This window comes from Manis pentadactyla, chromosome 4 (genome assembly GCF_030020395.1).
Source record: "Manis pentadactyla isolate mManPen7 chromosome 4, mManPen7.hap1, whole genome shotgun sequence".
NCBI classification, from domain to species: Eukaryota; Metazoa; Chordata; class Mammalia; order Pholidota; family Manidae; genus Manis; species Manis pentadactyla.
In genome coordinates, this window is record NC_080022.1 from 8,084,371 (window position 1) to 8,105,661 (window position 21,291).

General features: G+C 45.5%; 1 protein-coding gene across 3 annotated transcripts; it reads right to left on the minus strand.

Annotated features, from left to right (window-relative positions):
• Positions 1-660: 660 nt before the first annotated feature.
• On the minus strand, positions 661-19,802 carry EXOSC10 (exosome component 10). Of its 3 annotated transcripts, none has more exons than XM_036925188.2 (25): positions 19,647-19,802; positions 17,951-18,087; positions 17,167-17,290; positions 16,049-16,153; positions 15,589-15,754; positions 15,312-15,426; positions 13,563-13,638; positions 13,252-13,362; positions 12,914-13,057; positions 12,206-12,396; positions 11,091-11,247; positions 10,779-10,927; positions 10,552-10,602; positions 9,790-9,901; positions 8,452-8,502; positions 8,242-8,320; positions 8,043-8,152; positions 6,348-6,443; positions 6,005-6,079; positions 4,770-4,857; positions 3,598-3,671; positions 2,900-3,071; positions 2,091-2,152; positions 1,455-1,531; positions 661-801 (listed from the first exon to the last, which is right to left on the minus strand). In XM_036925188.2, exons 1-25 carry the CDS (start codon positions 19,755-19,757, stop codon positions 771-773), a joined length of 2,664 nt encoding a protein of 887 aa, XP_036781083.2. In that variant the 5' UTR covers positions 19,758-19,802; the 3' UTR covers positions 661-770. The 3 variants fall into 3 exon arrangements, 2 of the variants coding, with proteins under 2 accessions (XP_036781083.2, XP_036781082.2); XM_036925187.2 differs by having other exon boundaries at positions 758-886; XR_005032611.2 differs by lacking the exons at positions 661-801; positions 1,455-1,531; positions 2,091-2,152; positions 2,900-3,071 and adding an exon at positions 5,509-5,611 and having other exon boundaries at positions 4,770-5,470.
• Between the last annotated feature and the right edge of the window lie 1,489 nt (positions 19,803-21,291).

Sequence of the window (21,291 nt, forward strand, 5' to 3'; positions counted from 1 at the left end):
GTTTAATAATGAGGGTTAGATAAAATGAATTTTAGAATAAGCAAAGTCTCTGAATATAAACTTTAAAGGTAAAAAACTATAGATACAGAAGTCCAAGTTTGTAAATTAAATATATATACACATGAACCAAAATGTCAAAGGCTATCTTTGGTAGGACTACAGATGACTTAACTTTTTTCTTTGCACTTTTCTGTGTTTTCCTCATTTCCTACAATGAACATACTACTATTTCTCCAAATAGGAAAAAAAAAGCTAAAAAAAGGGGGGGAGAGAAAAAGGAACAGAGGAGAGAGCAGGCCCTCTGGAAGCCAGCGGGCTCCCAAGCACCCCATGAGCTTTTCTTCCCAGTGGCACTTGTTACCATTTGGCTTCATTCGCATTATCTGAAGGCCTGTGAAGGAAGTAAAATGGCCCACAGAACCCTCTTTGGGTGGCGAGGCAGGTGAATGTCACCCTCTGTGCCCTGCAGATGCTGCCCTTTTCTGAGTCCCAGGAGAGCCTCCTGCATCCACTCTTGGGGGCAGCTCTGGATTTCTCCAGAAATCAGTGTCCTCTGGAAGCGCACTCACCACAGGCAGCTAAGGATGCTGATTTGCACAGCCTGGGACCTGCCCTCCTGCCAGAACTGTGGTGGCAGCAGAAGAAAAGTGGGGAAACAGCTTTCGTCTAGCCAGAATTATCTTTAATGGTTTAGAAACGAGTCTGTACAAAACGAGCACCACCATGTGGTGCTTCCAGTCCGCCGGGGTATCCCAGAGTCTCTTCCAACATTATCTCGTCGGCCAGTTGTGCCTGAAGCCTCTGCAGAGACAGTATGGGAACACGTTACTTCTTTCAGTTTGGCTGGATGAGAGCTCTGGGAGCTGGCTTATACAATGTGGCAAATCTTACTGCAGAAATGAGGGTGCACGGTTTGTTCCAGGGTCCTGGAGAACTGACTGAGGCGGGCAGCAGTGCGCCCTCACTTCCCCACCCACATGGGCAAACTAGAATGTGGGCCAGGGCCCAGCAAGGGCCGTCTGAGCTGACCGGACCTAAAGGCACATCATGCCGCAGCCTAGGGGCGTGTTCTTTGACCTCAGGGTCCGCTCTAAGGATAAGGGTTTCAAACTTTTAGCTACAATATGCTTAAACGATGACAAAAACCCGTATTTACTGACTTTTTTCTCATTCCTCAGAAAGGGGCTGATCTAGAAAAACTTCAAAACCTATTTGCTTTGAGGTGATCCCAGAAGCCTCATGGAATAGACAGGAAGCGCTAAGAGTGCACTGGACCCCGAGTCTGGGACGGGTGCCTACGCGGTGTGTGATACCCAGCGATCCCCTCCCGACCTCCTATCTCAGCTTCCTGAGTGACAGGATTTGGCTGTGAGAGGCTCTCTGTGAGTCTTTCCAGTTGAGACCTCTGAGCTGCTGCGGAGTTCCCAGGGCCATGCCGGCCCTCCACCACATACCTGTCTGACTTTCCAGTTGGAAAGGACATGCTTTTGTTTCCCACAGATTGTTTAAGTTTTTTGGCCGCAATGCATTTCTGAAAAGATAAGAAGCCATTTAAGCTTAGTAACAACCATGATCACAGATACACATGATAACACACCTGAGCTCGGATGGCCTGTTCAAGACACGAGCACCACTGGTGTGACTGGTTTTCTTGCAACTGGACATTTTTGGGTGCTTCTGAGGGCAAGGCTGTCAGGATAACATACGAAAGGAACACGAGGGCTCCACACTGGCTTCACCCTCCGTATACCAAACTTTTAGTCACATCTGCCTCTGAAGGGCACTGAAACCCACACAAGGCAAATGCAGGCTTGTACTGGCAATGCAAGGTTTTGGCTTGTGGCTGTAATTCTCATGGTAGCAAACACAGAAAAACATCCTTTAAAACCACATGCCAGCCTTTATAGCCTCTTAAAATTTTTTTTTTATTGCTGGAATAGTTGATGGGTATTGTCTGTACTTGGGAAGAAATGAAGTGAGGAAAAAGATGCAAAGGAAGAGGACTCCTAGATGGACCCATCTTCCCAGCAACCGAACAGGTAAACAGCAAGCCCCATGAGCACGCTGGCGTCCTCAGGTGTATTTCTTACCTTGCCAGACTGGGTCTGCTTGTTTGGATCAAACTGGGAAGAAGGTTTGGATTTGCCGTTTCCTGAAAGGTGAGAGAAGAGAGATGCCAGTGACCGTGTAAATGAGTGCACACGCTGCAGGTTTATTCCTGGCTGGGAGCACAACGGTCAGAAGCGTGGGCTGTCAAGGCTGCCCCCTGACCACAAAGGCCTTATGGCTGACATGCATTCACTCATCACATTCCCAGTCAGCCCGAAGACCAGGCACATTTCTTACAGGCCTATTCTCAGGAGGCTAGTGGCAGGTGGCCACGCACCGGGCACTTTTACATCAAGGAAACTATTCTGGTCTCTGTATGCCAGATGGGGCCACTGCTGGTGCAGATTCTGAGGTGACAATCCTGCAGAAAAGACCATCCTGCACTCTTCCTCCTCAAAGGGATGTGTTCCAAGGTGGCTGCTATATACCATCTGCAGCCCCTTCAAAGGGGATGGACTCTTGCTGGCTGAGAAACCACAGAACTCCATCTTATAGGTCAGCCTTTTTCGACAGAATCTTCACCATGTTTATGAGAGTACTGCCCTGGGACACAGCTACTGGGAGGCAGGATGGAGCCAGCATTAGGAGGGGTGCCATCTTCCTACCCCTCCACAGGGGCTCCTGCCAGTGAGCTCCAGGGCAGGGGGTTCTGGGCTGCTCTCGGAATTCCTGCTAGTGTGCGTCTCGAGAAGGGAGGAGTCTGCCTACCCTGTGCTCTTGCCTCACTCTGCTGCTCCCTCCCATCGAACGTGGCCAGACGTTCCTCATAGGGGACCAGTTTCAGCCTTACCAGCAAAACCTTGGAAATCTGACTTGCTGTAGTCGTAAGGGGTAAAATCTTTTTCTGGTGGATCTGGGTCTTTTGGCTTTTTGGAAATTTTGAGTCTTTTCTTCTCTTGCTTCTGTTCTATGGTCCTGGGGTCACTAGTTGTTCGCTCTCTCTTCTTGGCAGCGTTTTCTAGCTGTATAGGAAGCATGGACGTGTGTGAGGCAGGAGGCGGTCCCCCAGTGCTGGCACACCACTTGGGACTCAGCTGCCTGCTGGGTGATAAGCCATCATCTAGCGACGGGGAGAGGAGCGCTGACTGGGGTCTGTGCGGGGCCAGTGCCAAGTGGAACATGGTCTAGCTGGAGAATGACAACAGGCCATTTAAGAAAGGCAAGGGTTCAGTACTCCAGAGTACTCTGGGGCTGGCACAGAAGGAAACATTTACCAGGGCTTCCATACCATGAGCTTCAATACCCTGTCTGCTACGATAGGCAGGTGGTATGGTATAGAGACACGGTAGAAAACATCAAAGAGGAATTACAAAATAAACTTTTCTGAGGGAAAATGAGGCAGGTACTAACTGACAAGCCCAAATGAAATAGGAAAACAAAAGCATTTAATCTGAAGCATAGGGCGGGCCCTCCGATATTCCAGGAAAATCCTGACCACACCCAGGGGCATCTCGTTTCTGGAGAGGAAGCAGAGAAGCCAGCACGTACGGCAGCCTGCTGTCGGACAGACACAGCCTGTTCCGCTGGGGCTCTGCACTCTTCCTTGGCCTGGTCCTGCACAGCTGCGAGAGAGAGAGAGAACTGTCCATGAAATTGCTGCCTCCAGCAGCCCAGCCTCCCTCCCCAGCTGTTGAGGTTGTTCCCACACCTCCCTGAGCCCCAGCAGCCTCTGCTGTTGCCCCCACCACCCTGGTCTCGAAGGATGGCGGCCTTGGCCCACACTCTCCTCTTCACATGCACGCTCCCTCTGCCGGCTGACCTGTTCCTCTCCTAAGAGCCCCCAACCAGGCACCTGACAGCCTCTTTGACATCTCTGAGGACATTTAGGAGGAACCCCAACTCTAACATGTCAGGGACCAGAACCAAGAGCACCCCTGCCCAACCCGGCTCCCTCTGCAGTCCTGCTGCTGACGGCAAGCCCATGGGTCTCGGTGCTCATGCCCACAGCTCCCTCCTCCACACACACCGTACTTGCCGTCAAATGCTGTCAGCTTTGCCTCAGGACACATCTGGGTTCTGGATGGCTTCTCCCGCCTGGATTGCTGCCCTGTCTCCTAACCAGCTCCCACCCTTGCCTCCACTTTCTCTCCCATAACAGCACTGACTTTCAGAAATGTAAATCTGTCTGTGCCATCCTCTGCTCAGAGCCTCCAAGGCTTTCCAGCTCACCCGGAGTGGAAGCCACGGTCCTCACCACGGTCCTGCCGTCTCTCCTTCCTCACCCCCACCGCTCCCCTCCACGCATGCTGTCCTCCTCGCTCCTTCCTGGGCATGCCCAACAAATGACCACCCAGGCCCCTGGACTTGCTGTGCCCTTGGCACAGAACACTTTTCCCCTGGACTGCTGCAGGTCGCTGCTCAATGCCACGCTTATTAGACTGCCACCTCTAAGGACTGCAGAGAAACCGCCATCACACTCCCTCGTTCCCAGCTGCCCAAGCACTTCTAGGTGCCCCCTGCCATCTGACAGGACATACGTTTATTGGTTTATTGACCTCATCCCTCAGTGGAAGGCAAGCTCCACAGGGCAGGGGCTGTGTCTGTCCTGTTCAGGGCTGTATCTGGCCCTTTGCTGAATGACTGAACCAACAGTATGACACACAGAACTCTTCTCTAACAAACACACGGACTGGCTGAGTTTGTAAGGAAGTGGTTGCTACCTGTTTGCTCAGCTGCCTTCTTCTTGGCAGTTTCTTTAGAGTCTTTCTGTACCTGTACCTGGCTTGCCAGCTTCCAACGGTTGCTGATCTACAATGAAAACAAAACAGAAAAACTCCAAAATTCAGCCACCGAGGAGTGTTTTATTTTTTCAGTGAGGTGATGTAGGGCATGCTAACCTAACAACTACATATATTTTAAGTCATAAATTCCAAATCTGATGACACGGAAAATAAAATCTCATGCTAGCTTTATTTATAAGGACAGAGCACAACTGGGCTGGTGCTTTCACACCCACTGTCTCACTTAGCCCCTTCCATAATCCTAGGACAAAGGGTTTACCATCACCACTGCTTCAGAGACAAGAAACAGGCTCAGAGAATCTAAGTAACTTGTCCAAGGGGACACAGTGAATGGTGCAGTTGGGATTCAGGTGGGACTTCTGCAAGTCTGATGTGCTCCTTTATGAAGCATTCACCTGTGGCATCAGAACACATCTGGGTAATATGGAACATATGCACGGTGAAGGATGCACAGCTGTTCAATGTGCCACAACCGGTGGGGGGGAAGGAGAGAAGGCAAAAAATCCACCTGATTGCCCATTTCTAAAAACAGCTGGCTGACTACCAGCAGCAGGCCCAAGGCCCATCAGCTGCCCAGCCCGCCTCTTGCTGCCTAGTGCAAGACCAGTGCTGGTGGGCAGGGGAAGCCAGGCCACCCATCTGATCAGAGCAGGCACTTCCTGCAGAGGGAAGAAGGCTTTTAACAGACAATTAACACGCTGGCTCCCAGGAGCATCTCATGGGGATCCAGGGAAGGTGTTTTCTTATTCTTATTCATAATGCTGTTAAAAACAAACCAAATAATGTAAGACAGAGTGTTTTAAAATTTAAACTGCCACCTTTAAGAGCCTTAAAGTAATATTCACATATAAAAATGCATCAAATTGTACATTTAGTATCCATGCACTTTATTACGTGTAAATTAAACCTGAATTAAAACCACGACCACCACCACAACAAAGACCTATTTCTTAAAAGACTCTCAAATGCTTTTGAGCATTGGATTAAAGTTCTGGCCCCTCTCTAGAAACAATGCTTATACATGAAGCGGTTTTTGCATTCATTTTCAGAGGGTTCACAAATGGGTTGTTTAAATTAGAAATCTGGTTCAAATAATAATTAAGTCCCCCTTTTTTTAGAAAGTCACTCTTAGAAAGGGTAACAAATCCACTTACTTCATAGATTTTCGATGATGGATCAAACTTTGCTGCCTGAGAAATGTGAGCATGATGTTCGAGTGATGGCAGAAACTGGAGAAATGGAAACCGCCACGTTAAAGTGCTGTAGGGCACGGACCCTGGACCCAGCTTCAGGGGAGGTGGGTGGGGTATTCTTGTTGGTCTCATCTTAGAAGACCTCCACTCCAAGTCCCCAGCCGGACACCAGGGACAAGCGTACCCACTGCAGTCACAGGCACCCTCTCCCGGAAGACTTCCAGCTTCCTTCCAGGCAAAAGGCACCAAAGGTTGCCGAAATCTCTGCATATTTCAGCCCTTAACAGATACAACTATTACTTACCATCCTAAATGGATTTTCGAAGGACTCCATTATGTTCTGGGCTTTTTTCTGTGCAACTGTTAATGGACCTCTTCCATTTTCTTCAGCACTAGGTTCCTACAGGGACAGAAAGAAAAAGACCAGTTGTAATTAAAACCAGTTTGTTACATTAAGATGCAAGCAAGAGAATAACAGTGACAGCAATAATAACAATGGCGAATTTTTAAAGCCTGCCATGTGTGTGAGGTACTATAATAGCATACAGTAGGATGTTTGCATAAATATTTATTCATTCAATGAATTTTACCACATCCTTACAACCCATGTGGTAGGTGGTATTATTTCTCCATCTTAAAGAAGAAACCGAGATTTGGAGACGTTAAGAAAGTCTTCCAGAGCCTTACACCTAATACAAGGGGAACAAGGATTCGAACCCAGGTCTGTCTGGCTCTAGAACTTGAGGTGGTAACCTCACACTTACGGCCTCCTTCAGAGCAAACACAGCTCTTTCACCTTCCCGCAGGCAAAAGTTCATGCTCACATTTCTGGCTGCCTAATCAATTTGATGGCTCAATTAAACGAAAGCTCCTAGACTCTTTTTCTCACAAATTACTGAAGCAAGGCCCAATTTAAATTTATGTAATTTAGTGAAAAAGAAATGTGACTCCCAGACAGTACATTTTTTATGCGGCATGTCACCTCCTTGGCTCTGGCCCTGCATCTAGCCTGATGGAGTGGCCGTGAAGGGTAATCCCGTAACCTCCTGAACTGCCTGCTTATCACTTGAACACCGGCTAAGCTTGATACTTGTCTTTATCCGAATACATAGCATTTTTGCTTCTATTTCTTTCTAGAGATTATGATTTTTCCTTGAGCATGTCTGCTCTCTGCAATAATCAGAATTTTACGGGTGTATTTCCCTTTTATCCCCGGTCATTTCAGTATTCATCCATCCTGACCAACAAATGCACGGTGGTCGGCCTTCTGCAAGAACCTGCAGTTAAGTCACTGAGATGTGAGACGCCTGTTGGGTAGGACAGATTGGGATAAGCTTGGTCACCGCCCAGTACATACTCCAGGAACACAGTGCAGCCCAGGATGGCCACGCTGGGTCTCCAGACTGGTTGGAGTCACTACCTACCATGACTCGGCCTCTTTTTGGGATGGGAAACAAGTTCCTACCCACCTGCTAGTAACTGTATATCCTACTCTTCACTTTCTCTAATGAGCCAGTGTAGACAACTGCTTCCAGAGTTTTCTCCTTTCACTCAATGCACAGGCAGATGGTGCTGGCCTTTCCTGCAGTCGGGAAACGATCTACAGCGCACACCTGCAGCACATCAGAGAGTCCACCCCATCCCTTCTGGGAACTGGGATGACTGTCCTGTGACTGTGACTCTAAGGGGAAAGTCCTGCTCATGCACCACGAACCACGCTCACCTCCTGCTTGGCGAGAGCTACTACCGAGATGTCAGACCTTCCTTGAGGATCCCTTCACACAGAGCTCACAAGAGAATCCTCCACCCACCTCACGAACCACCTCATCCAGAGTGCAAATGCCATCTTCCAATCTGCCTCCATGCCCATTCCCACTGCTGCTTGTCTTGCTTTTGGCATTAGTCTCAAAGGTGGATGCAATACAGCCAGGCAGACAGATAAACCCAATAAATCCCCGTGGGTCTACATCACCTCACGAGCATTTCCGAAATGACTCACGTTAAACAACGTGATGACAGCAGTAGCGATAAGGCATCTGGCATCCAGCAGGGCCTCCTCTTCTTTTTGGTCAGGGAAGAGGCTTGCCTGTTTCTGCACTGCCACAGGCCCTAGAGGGAAGGAAGTCAGTATGGCAAAGCCCACCGGATATTTACAAGGCAGCTTCCAGCCTCTCCAGGACACCCCAGATGTACCTTACCGTTGGCTGGGGTAACAGGATAACCATCTGAAGGGGCGTGGGAGCAGTCATGAGGGCCAAAGAGAACATTCTCCAATCTCTGCATCAAAAAGAAATCCAACAGGCCAGCATGAACAATGGACAGGAATGCAGTAGCTTCTGGCCTGCAGCGTCAGGCGCTGGCCTCTGGCGGTGACCGACGTCCTCCCCAGCGAGGACGCACCGCCCTACCTCAGGGCTGGGCAGAGGTCCGCTCTTCTTCACTCCAGCTGCAACTTCAGACTACGAGTAAAAACAGAGAGAATTTGAGGAAAGTTGCCTATACTTGACACCAATATTTTTTTCCTCAGCACAGACCATGTCTCTTCACTACACTGTTTTTTAGATTTTCTTTCATCCTTTCTTCCCATACAGTGCCTGGCCCTGTAATTACCCCGTGCTCAATAATTATTTGTTGAATGGAAGAATAAAACCCTGTTTTGTTCTAGGCACAATACAGATGACTGTAAAGAGCTTAAAAAAGACTCTTTCTTATAACCAGGGTTTCTCTCTTTACCTGGACTAACTATAGAGCTGAGAAATTTTAACGTGAAGATTGTAAATGTGTTTATCCCGAGTCTCTTCTTTCTCATCGCAAGGGGGCTGATTTTAAGTCTTCCTTCATCAGTAATCTTTCAAAAATTTCCAAACATGATTTACCACATATTAACATTATTACTGAGGCAACATATTAAAAACTGTCCCATTAAAACGTGTTAAAACATACCAAGCCACTTGAACACGTGTGATCTACAGAAGAGTGCACTCACACACACAGATGCATGCTGGTGTACATATATCTATGCATATGTACACTCCGAGAGATACAGGGCTCTGTATTTTTGGCCAGATATCTTGCTTCCACATAAATTTGTCTAACTTTTACATCTCCTTCACAATATTAGCTCTTTCTGAATTCTCCATTTCTATTTAAGATGCTCTTATTTCCCTAATCATATAGGCTTTATATTTGGAGTGAGCTATCTTTGATTCTGCCTCCATTATCCCCAAATCCACTTGCCATTCAGAGAACGCTCTCTAAGTACTTAGCTACGTGCTCAAAGGGAAATGGCAGCCATTTTCATTATCATTGCCAAGTCCCATCAGCCTTTTCTTCTGGTGATGCTTCCTGGACCTGTCCTCTCCTTTCTGCTCTGTGACTACTGCACTCCGTAGGGCTCTGCCACTTCACAGTCACACCACTGCTAGCCTTCTAAAGTGCACTCCCTGTGCTGAGATTCCCCAGTCCATATTTTCACACCAGGTATATGCTTCTGAACAGCAGCTGATCGGCTCAGTCACTAGACATTACTTGCTGTTGGTTTATCATAAGGTCATAAAATAAGGGTAAACTTCAGCTTTTAACTGTCATAAAGAAGAGCCATCCAATGGATTTCCTAAGCCTTAGTATTTCCTTGGGGTTTTTTAGAATGGAGACCAGATCATGCATGTAGGAGACTACAAGGAGTAAGATGCCAATGGACAGAACAGGCCTGCTGAGCTGGGAACCTCAGCACAAAAGCCTCTTACCTTGAGAAGGGGCATCTCTCGAGCCTGCTGGATCAAAAGGTGCATTTCATTGACCTGCTGCCGCACGAGGGGTGGCACAGGGTTACAGCAAGCGATGACACCCTGCGGTTCCCTGAAGACAAGAAAGAATGAAAGAACATACTCATCACTTCGGAACACAGCCCCCAAAGAGGCTTCCAGACAAGAACGATGACCGGGAAAATCTGAGCGCTGCAGCCAGTGAGACGGGTGTACGCATTCGCGCCAGGCAGCCCGGGGCAGCTGCGTCCGCGCGCCTCTTCGCTGCCCCGTGCTGAGGACACTCCCCTCACGGCCTGTTCCTGCTGTGGGGAAAACTGCAAAGAGAACCACAGCTCTGCTGATCTGGAATTCTGCAACGGGGTGAACAGAAGATATGAATTCTGAGTCTTTGCTTATACTCTGATAAATATCATAAAACATCTGAAGTCATGAGATGATTTAATTTGGAAGAAAGCACAGATGAGAGAATCTGAGACACTCTTCTTCCTTGAAAGTGGATGCTGTAGCCTCAGAAACTTACACTGGACTCCATATAAGACACAACCATTGCAGTGACTCCAGTTCAGAAGTTTTAGCTCCTAAAAGGCAGCCCAAGGGCAGGAATTTTGAACTCCTTGGACTCGGAACTTCCTAAGAGCACTAAACAGCCTTGAGGTAATAACAGTCAGGGAAGCTTGACTTTGAAAGACAGAATGTCTCTAGTGAGAAAGTCACAACCTATTAATCAGTTCTCAGACTCACTTAGGCAGCTCCTCCGCTATCTTGAGCATCATGTGGTTTGGCAGTACGTATCTGGAACAAAACACACAATGGGATCACATGAAATGCTGCCGGCAAGTTCCAGCAAGTGCTAAAACCCAGAGGAAATGTAACCAACTTCCATAGCAGAAAGAAAAAAAAGCCCATAATTTCCCCATTACCAGACCTGCTCAGTCTCAGAGCAAATAAAAGAATCGCTGATTCCTTACCCGTAACTTTCATCCTCCCTACGAGCAGTTTTATCCCTCCAGGCAAACAGCAGCTGAAAGGCTGTCAACTGCTGTGTGTTGAGATGCTTCTTTTGTTTCCGATATAGTTCCAGGTAGGACTCGTCAGTGAAGATAGGTTTGATGAATTTCTGCAAAATTTTAGAGGATATTCTCAGTCAATGGATATCAAAATTGCTCCCGGGGCTCTTCAAAACATTTGACCCCTTTTCATAAATGTAAAAAGCAAAGAAGAGAACTAGGACCTGACAGAAACAGAGAGTGGCCGGGCTTGTGTGCCTGGCCAGGTTTTACCTTGAGGCAGATGTCCCTGCTCCGCTGCCACACCACCTGCAGCTGCACAGGCTGGTCGTTGCCACGCTCCCACAGTTCCAGCCGCATCTTATCATAGATGTAAAGCAAGTAATGGGTATCACCTCGGGCATAGCTGAGCATCTCCTCAGGCAGAGGCCTAGAATCACAACAGAGGAAACTACTTCACTGATTTCCCCTAGAGAACCCAGGGGACTTTAGTCTGGGGTGTGAAGGCTTCCTTGGCCCCTTTTGTATCAAGGATTCTTTCACAGCCAATACTGTAGTTATATCAACATTTCTTACATCTTAACAACTCACTGTTTTCACAGCTGGGTAGAAAGGGCAGTAGGGTAATGATGTGGTTAAAATAAAAGGAGGGCCCTGTTGTCCTGAACTTGAGTCTTAGCTCTAGATATCGGTCCTTGGACAAGTCACCTAAGTTCTCTGAGTTCACTTTCCTTACTTGTAAAATGGAAATAGGGCAGCTCATAGGCTGTTGTGAGGATTACACAGGACGGTTTCCCTGAAGCTCTCAGTCCAGTACGTGGTGGCCACAAGGCAAGGGTTAAATAACAAGTGGTGGTTTTTAGATTTTATCGATTTTCATCTTATATTTGGACTTACTAGATTTAGTGGCTTCTTCATACAGCAGCTGCAACCTCAAGGAGGAGGCTAGCCATCAAAAATGATCAAGCTGAGCAAGAATTCCAGAAGAACGGCAGGACTCTACCACCATCTTATACCAAGTAAACACTTGTCATAAAGCCAAAGCAACCATGTACCTCAGAATTCTCTCTCATCTACCTTACATATAAATACAAGCACCCCTCCTAGGGAGACCCAAGTCTTCAACAAGAGCCTGGCATGGAAAAACACTGACATGGCACAGCTCTTTCAGCAACTAGTTCCATGAAGCTTAATGTAACAGAATCAGCCAATGAAAGCTCCCCATTATCATTCCAAAACTTCCAGTTGAGTTATGCCACTGAAAACAGCTGTAGAAAAGCCTGACAGCATTTAACTCAAGATTCATGAACACAGATCTCCGTGGGAGAGAGGTGGATGAAGGCCACACTTCCTTCGGCCATCCATGTCTCCCTGTCAAGAACACTGACCGTATTCTCCAATCAGCCAGCTGATACTGCTTGTTTGACTCCACATTGCAGTAGAGTTTCAGCAGATGATCGAGTGAGTGCCTGCTCAGGTTAAGAAGGCGTGCAGCCTGATGGGTGTCAAACATGTTCACTACATACGACCCAAAGTCTTTCTGTAGCCATTCTATATCTGAATCAGCACCATGGAAGACCTGAAGAAAAAAAAACAAGAGTCACACAGTACAATGTGAATAAAGCCACTTGTGTTCTGAAATGAACTCTGCCTCTAGGTTATTAGAACCCTGGAATTAGAAGCCAGAAGGAACAGCAAAATGGGTTCAGTTTTAAATGATTCTTTTAATTTGGGCCACTGCCTCCTCTACTAATTGTATACTCTTAAAGTCTGAAACTGCTAACAACCAATGATTCTAAAAAAGCAGCGCTCCTAGCTTCAAGGGTAGTCATTAAGTCCGAGCAGTGCTGGTGGCACAGGCTCGCTGCAGTAGTCATTAAAATAATTTAATGCTTCTCTGGGTGGTAACGAGCTAAGTCTTAGCTGTCCTAATAGGGACTTAGAAACAAAACCATTTTAGTGTGCGGTACCCTAATGTAGGAAATTACAGTTATTTTTCTCAACTTTACTGGGTCTGTGTTGAAGTAATGAAACAGTAAACTGAAAAGCACTTAAATCTTGCACTCACATGCAAGAGCTGGAAAAGGCTGGCTCACCTTAACAATCGCTGGGTCTGTGAGGCTCTCATTGAGAATGTACATGTCGCTTCGAAGCTCCAGGGTGTCAATGATGAAGTCTTCTGTTCGGGTGGAAATTTGCATCAGGCAGGTCAGCCCTAGGAAGCTCCTGTACGAGTGGTGCTGAAACACACAGACGGACGGGAGAGTGTGAAAAAAATGATTTTACTCAGCTCCCTTTTACTGATTTTGAAAAGCTGGCTATAAAGCAAAGTTATGTGGTTTTTACCAAAAAACACATTGAAGTTAGTACTTTTTGAGTAGGAGAACTCACAGGAAATATATAAAAATTTCATTCAAGGCCATGTACAAGTTACCTCCAAGTCTACAGCAAATTCTTGACAATTCAAGAGTTTTTCGTTGAGTTCCACTAGTTCATCCAGGGAGGATACAAAATGGCAGGGTGTTTCTCCTACAGGTCGATATAGCTGGATCACAAAGGTACAGGTAGAAAAAGAGGAATATTAAGGTCATCCTTTACTGAGTGCAAGATCAATTATGAGTTCAAGAAATGACTCAAAGTCACGACCTTCTATTTCAAAGATATTTAAGGAAAGACAAAATTACACTTTTTTGACTCCTCTTGGGCCACTCAAATACCGTCCATAAACTAAGTTTGGGTACTAACCTGGGGCTGTGGCTTTTGAAGGACTGAATCTGGCGGAGTGAAGTGATCTAGTTCGTACTGATAAGGATGTGCAAACCTGAATAAATGAAACAGAAAGAAAAATATTTTATATTAATTCCATGAGTCAAGGAAAAACAACTGTTAATCCATTTGATTTGTAAAAGCAAATGAGAAAAGATCATTGTGAAAACATTTTCTCTTTATAAAATGCATCATTATTTCAGTGATAGTTGAAGTGCATCAAAAAAATCAGGCCAGAGTTCACCCTTAATGTATGATAATTAAAATCTACTCGTTTATAAAGATTTGAGCACTCATTTCAATTGTATGGCTGGTGTGTGAATGATACAAAAATGTGAAATAGAGCTGATCTCTGAACAACATGAGTATGAACTGCGTGGGTCCACTTATATACAGATTCTTTTCTTTTATTATTATTATTATTATTATTGTTATTAAGGTATCATTGATACACATTCCTATGAGGGTTTCACAAGAAAAACTGTGGTTGCTACATTCACCCATATTATCGAGTCCCCCCACATATCCCGTTGCAGTCACTGTCCATCAGTGTAGTAAGATGCCACAGAGCCACTTGTCTTCTCTGTGCTATACTGTCTTCCCCATGACGGACGCCCCCCCACACCCTGTGTGCCAATCATGATACCCCTCAATCCCCTTCTCCCTCCTTCCCCACCCCTCCCCTTTGGTAACTGCTAGTCCCTTCTTGGAGTCTGTGAGTCTATACGCAGATTATTTTCAATAAATATACTGGAAAATTTTGGAGATTTGTGACAACTTGAAAAATATTTTCTCTAGGTTACATTATTTTAAGAATACATGATACATGTAACACAAAATATGTGTTAACTGACTTGATGTTATTGGTAAGGCTTCCAGTCAACAGTAGGTTATAAGTAGGTTCTTGGGGAGTTAAAAGTTATATGCAGATTTTTGGCTGCATGGGGGTCACAACCCCTAACCCCACACTGTTCAAGGGTGAACAGTATATAATTCCTTTTGGTTTGGAATAACGATTCTGTGAAGTGAGAGAGGATGGGGCAAAGCCTCAGCTGGTCATATGCCAAATAGTACATTTTTGTTCCTCTATCATACACTTGCATAAAAATCCTGAGTCTGCGAGTTCCTAGAGGGCATGGCTGCCTTGCATTACCCTCCTTTCTTTAGCACTCAGCCTGCAGCCTCAGAGCGCAGAGCTGGGCTGAAGGAAAGAGTGCCCAGCACTCTGATTTCATGTGAGAACAAGGCCAATACTAACATAGTTCTTAACACCCTTTTTGTACATACTGAAGGCAAAGTCCATTTGTCTATTTTAAGCAATTCTTCTGAGATGCTTAAACTGCCAGTGAAAACTGCCTCATCCTTACTGAATTCATTAGTGGGTCCTCACCTGACAAAGGCAGAGTGGTACAGAGGAAGGACAGTTTTAAGAAAGTGTGGTTTAATGTTCTAGTTCTGTGGGAAGTCAGCACCTCTCGTTTTGTTTTTACATCTATACAGTAGGGGTGAGAGCAACTGCTACCTCTCGACTGCAGCGAGCATTACACTAGACAAAGCTTGTGCAGGCCCTCCATGAACACAAACAGGAGGTTTTATTGATAATACCCACGACAGAGTAGGGTGAAAAATTCCTCAGATTCTTTGTTTTCACTGATATACTTTACAAGGTGGAAATGTGGCATAAAGGTAAGTGCTCCCAGTGGAAGGTTCAGACAGGCAAACGCTTACATGTCCTGCTCCACCTGCTGGGTCCTCTGCTGATGGATGAAGTCCGCCAGGGCGGGGGGCACATCCAGGTCCTCGGGACGGTCCTGCGGGCGCTCCCGCCTTTCCTTGGAGAGTGCTGAAGACGCCCCAGTGACAAAAACACCGTTAAAAAAGAGGTAAACACATTCTTGTCTTGCCTAGTTATGATGGGGTTAACTGCCTCCTTTTGAAGAAAGGAAGGTGGGAGGGAGACTTTTTCCCTTTTCTTTGTTTTTGTGAGGCAGTTTGCACTACTTACCCTGAGGGAGGGGTTTCTGAGCATTGGGCTTGATGAAAATTTTAGGAAGAAATGGTGTATTGGAATTGTCAATCTTTTCTCGGAATTTAAGCTGAGGTCGGATGATGTTTTTTGCGTGAAGTAGTCGGAACGTTTCAGATTTTGTTTTTTTGCTATATTCTCCTGCCTAGGGTCAACAAATACAAATACTTTATAACATAACAACTTGATGAATTAGAAAAGTAAATTCGAATTTATGCCTTTTAAGAGCATTCATTTATGAATGTACTGTGCATGTGAGACTGGGGGTTGCAAAGTAGGGAAGAGGTATAGTCAGGTTGCACCTCCTTATGAGAGTTAAGTTAGGGATTGACCAGGTCTGTGTCCAATAATTAGAATGGAAATGCAAATTAGAATGGGCAAAGGCCCCACTATGAAGCTGACATTAGAAGCCCTAGCTGATCTGAAAGGAAGCCCTCACCTTACGGTTCCAGCTGGACACTATTGTCTTGGGGACCTGCAATCCTGCAGGAAGGACAGGCTGCTGATTCTTATTCACACCCGAGGCTTCATCCAGTAAAATACCCTAAGAGTGGAAGAGGTATTAGTTTAGTATCTGCCTTTCAGGGCTGATCACCTAAAATTTCAAATAAATATATTCATAAATTATGTGTGAGAATATATACATATGAGAGTTATTCCAAATAATTAAAGCATTATTTGCTCAGAGACAGGGCAGTAATCAGCCATTCCCAACCCTTGACCAACTTCCTTTACAGTTCTGAACTGGGCTGAAAATACAAAATGATCTAACAGTGTGGTGCGGCCCACCAAAACAATTAAAAAGACCCTAGATGCATATACTAAACATAGAAGGGTGGTATATTTACAGTGAGAATGGAGGGTGTCCTATCTACTCTGTACTGCAGAAGCAGGTGTGGGGCATCAGTCTGGGCACCAATAACAGAAGTGCACCCAGGTGACCAATGGTAGCCTGTCATGACAGGGCTTAAATCATAAAACAGGAGAAACCACTGCAAGACCCGTGGGCATTTAGACTATGGAAGAGAAGACTTCATAAGGCAGAAGGCACAATTTAAATTATCTGCAGGGCTATCATATGGTTGAGTGCTGGATTTGTTTTGGACAATGGCAGTGTATTTCTGTAAATAATATTCTGCTGTAGAATCAGGCATAAACAGACAGTAAGCTAAATTGTATGATCTGCATTTCCTTCCAAAGTCAGGGTGTTCAGCCAATTGTGGATAACTGTAAAAAGAGAGTAAATTTTGGTTGGGTTCTTATCCAGAGGCCTCTTCTATTGTAATGCAAATAGGATTTGCAAATCTGGAAGGTAGATGTGTAATAAGGCACTTTAAAAATAGGCTTCCACTGGGCAGTGGTATGTTGACGTGACATATTTGAAGACAACTGTTTTATGTTTGGGAAAAAGAAGCTATATTAGAGTAAATGAATGTCCTTCTGGGCAAGAAATGCTCAAATTCCTTCTTTTCATTTCCTAAGATACTTGGGTATCACATTTTAATAACACAAAAACTCTTCATTTGTTAGTTATCTTAAGTTTGTTGAAATACTCACCACTCTTTCGAGAATAACATCATTGGTATCAACTAGTAAATCAAACTTGTCCTCCAGCTCAGTCACTTTATTTCGATCCTTCATGTTGCTTCGACACCCGTGGTACTGCATTACCCTACTCATGCTAGAAGCAGCAGGAAACCAAGGTTAGTTTGTACACTCTTATTTATTTGTTTACAATCTTGGAGGAAGTTCGAAAGGCCTGGCTCAGAACATTCTCAATAGTTTTTGACCAAATTAATAAAACCTGCACCTTTACAGCAAAAAACATCGCTAGTTGTGTAGCTTTAGGCAGTTCACTAAATCTCACTTTCCTCATCTGTTAATTTGAGGAGTGGAAGAAATTACCTCAAAGCTTCCTCTAAATTCTAAAATTTTTATAATCATATGTAAATAATGTACTCTGCATGTTTTAGCATGAAATCTAAAATAGATTGTCTAATTCTGTCATGCAATAAAACAAAACCAGTGTTTGTGTATTGTCTACCCCAATACACTTATGAGAAAGCAAATACTGACTGCAGTTGTAAGAGAGAATCTTAGATCTAGGTTTTCAAGTCCCATATCAAAGAGATACACTGTCTACATATGTAAAAGTCGATATATTTCTTAAAAGTTAAACTGCAAATTTACTAATATTTCCCCAATCAAACTCCACTGTCTCACTGTTACATGTTATAGCTCTTTATAGCACTGATAATTATGGTAAGAAAAAACAAATTTCAGGAAAAACGATACTTCTTTACCTTAATTTTTTTCAACATGAGAAAACAACGTATCTTACCACTGAAGCAACCTGTCTCCCTGTGTTTCACAAAATGCCTGGAAGCCAGGAAAACTTCGGTAAAAATCATACTCATCGCCAAACTGTGGTAGGCCCCCAGACGCCTTCGTGACTGCCACCACTAACCCAAGAGCAAACTGTAAAAACCAGAAAAACAAGCATGCTTGACATGTGAATCCCCATTCATTTAGCAACTCATTTTTTTCAAGATCTACTATATATAATGCATCGTGCTAGATGACGAAGATACCCAATCTTCATGCATTCAACAAATAGTCATTTAATGGAAATTTTACCTCGCACCCTTGGGACACAATGGTGAACATAAAATCAAGTTTTGGAGCTTACATCCTTGGGAGAGTGGGCAGAGTAACAAATACATATATATATTCCAACTAAAATTCAAAATGGCCTGTGTTTGAATCTTGGTTCTGCTACCTATTAACTGAGATCTTGGGCAAGTTATTTATTTAGTGAAAATCACAGGCTCTGAAAAATAGGCACAATAAAAGTGCCTACACCACACAGATGTTGTGAAGAATAAATGAGCTGCTAATATAACCACTTAGGATAGTGCCTGGCAGGCACATAAGTGCGACTTTATTATTACTATTCAAATTCAGATCCATGAGCTTCCTACAGGAATTTGTGTTTCTGTTTGGACAATCATGAAATAACAATGTAAGAATATTCTAGGTTCTTTGGATGACCAATTTATAATGCCTACTGCCTATAACTGGACTTGTGTTTCTACTTCCATTTAGAGCCAAGTGGTTCTCTATTTTAATTGCTGTGTGGTGAAAGAAAACCTGAAGTGGCTGTCATGGATAAATTGATGGTTGGTCATATGAAGTCCAAAGGTCATCACTGTGAGATACGTAATAAACATTTTCCCAGAGCAAAAGAAAGGAAGTGGGAGCTTGGGCCATGGCTAGTGATAACAGGAACAATCAGAGCCAAATAAATGAATTGACAACATCTAATGATAAAGTTGATATAATGTGAATGGAATTCTTGGGCATTTGTAGTGCTACCTTTCAAATTATTTTAGTTTCATGATTTTGTAAGAGCTATGCATGATGTGTTTAAACCTAGTTTTATGTTTGTTCACATTTAAGCAGCATTACACAATTTAAATGAATGGTCTTTGGGTTCTTTAGAGGAGGTATAGATAAACGTTCTATGGTACCTTAAGGAGGGAGCCTCGGTGGCGGCTGTTAACAGGTGCCATTAAACCCAGGACCCGGGATTATGCAGGACGGCACCACAGGAGAGGGAAGAAGCGCCCCACCCCACCGCCGCCGGAGGGGCGGATACCCGCAGGCGTGGGAACCGTCAAACGGCCGAGCCCCTCGGGGGTCCCAGGCCTGGGCGGGGTGGGGACGCGAGGGCTCGGGACATCAGAGTAAAAAAGCAGCCCTTCCCACGACGCGGTGACAGCGTTCACACTAGGGGCTGCATGGACTCAAGCGGGAGAGCGAGGGCTCAGGGAAGCAGGGCCTCCCTCTGTCCGCGTGAGGGGGCCCCAGGCCCGGAGGATGACCTGAGAGCGCGCCCGGCGCGGGCAGCGACCCCTCGACTCCGTCCCGGGGCTCCGCGGCGGCGCGCGCGGCCGGCCGGGCGGCAGCAGAGAGCGGGGCCTGCTGTTGCCGACCGCAGGCGGCTCCCGGTGTCACGGGGGGTCCCGCGTACTTACCTTCACGAAGCTGTCTGCGTCCTGGAAGCCCGGCAGCACCATCTCCTCCTCCGAGTTAGCAGCGCTCGTCGCCAACGGTGCTTTAGATTCTCGCGGACCGGGAGGCGCCATTTTTCCGGCCTGCACGGCTCTTCTCGCGAGAGTGCTTCGGCCGACGCGGTGTGCACACACTGCGCATGTGCGAAGGCCACCTTCGTGGGGACGAGCCGGTGGGAGTATGGTTTGGGGTATAACCGCGGAGCGCCCCACCCAGAGAACTTTACGTTTTTTCTTTCACCTCGTATTGTATCATCCCAACAACGCTGTGATTTACGGTGGAACGCAGAGGGCCCAATTGCCCTATTTAAAGCCAGCCTCTCCCAGGTTCTGATTCCGTGCCCCCATCACCCACTTGATCTCGGCTGCAGCAATTCCATCCTCCCTCTGGCATCATCTACCCCCTCCCTTGCTACTGGTTCATTCCTAACAGCCTACTGCCGTTCTGGCATCTCCCCCAACTAAAGACAAAAGACAAAACAACGCGCCACCCCTCCTTAAGCCACCGGCACATTTCTCTTGCCCTTTATAGGTGAACTCCTGGAAGAGGTGTCCACACGGCCCACGGTGCTCTGAAATTCCTCCAGTCAGGTGTTCCTCCCCATCTGCACCGCTGGAACCACTCTTGTTGAGATGCATAGTGGAAACTCCAAACTTTAAATGAACCCTGGGAGAGCTCTGGTTGAGGGAGAGGCACTACTAGGCATCTGGGGATGGATTCTTGAAACTCGGTGGGGTGTATCCTCTCTAAGATCTGGGTAGCATACCCTTAATTACAATCCATTTGGTTTAGTAAGTGTTCAGTGTTAGCTGTTATCGTTATTCATAGTATCTTATTAACAGGATGCTTGTTTTTTCACTTTTTTGTTCCCCTTTGTGTACCACAGGTATACTGGCAGAGCAAAGGCCCAGCCTAATTCATTTTAACAACTAGTATTTTTGAGCACTTATTTCATATCGTTTCACCTACTACCATGAGTCAGGCTGTGCTGAGTGCTTTACATGGATTATCTCACCCTCAAAACAACCTTAGGGGTTAGATCATACTATGATCCACACTTTCAGAGGAGGAAACAAGCATAGACAAACTAAGCACCTTGTCTAAAGTCACCAGGTAGTATGAAGTGGATTTGAGATTTGAAACTAGATAATTTGACACCTTAGCCTTAACTCTTACAAATTACTTTATACAACTCCAGGAGTTTTAAGGTCCAGCCCATGGAACCCTAAGAATGCAAGGATCCCTCTGAAAAATCATTCTTTTCCATATCCCTCCCTTCAGCTGGGGTTAACATGAAACCATCCCAGAGCAACAGGTTCATTAGACTGTCTTTAAAGGCTTCCAGTAGCTGTCCACCTTCTGGTAATTCATTGCAATAGAAGATTTTGCTTAGCTATAACTTAAAACCTGCTGGACTCACCAAAAATCTTGATCCCAAGGACTCTCATGTCCTAAGGAGGTCTTTACCATTAATGGCCACCATTGACCAGGGTCCATTCAGTGCCATTCTGTTTATCTTTCATGAAAGGTACATAGTCATTGATAGTTATTTCATGTAGAACCAAGAAAGTTGTGATTGTATTTTCTAGAGCAAAATAGTGGATACAT

Coding starts and splice junctions, on each gene's coding strand:
- EXOSC10 (XM_036925187.2), bottom strand. CDS start 19,757: ATGGCGCCTCCCGGTCCGCGAGAATCTAAAGCACCGTTGGCGACGAGC. Junction 13,639..15,311: donor CAGCAGGTGGAGCAGGACAT/GTAAGCGTTTGC, acceptor TCATTTATTCAG/GTTTGCACATCCTTATCAGT. Junction 2,153..2,899: donor AGATTTCCAAGGTTTTGCTG/GTAAGGCTGAAA, acceptor CTCACCTTTCAG/GAAACGGCAAATCCAAACCT.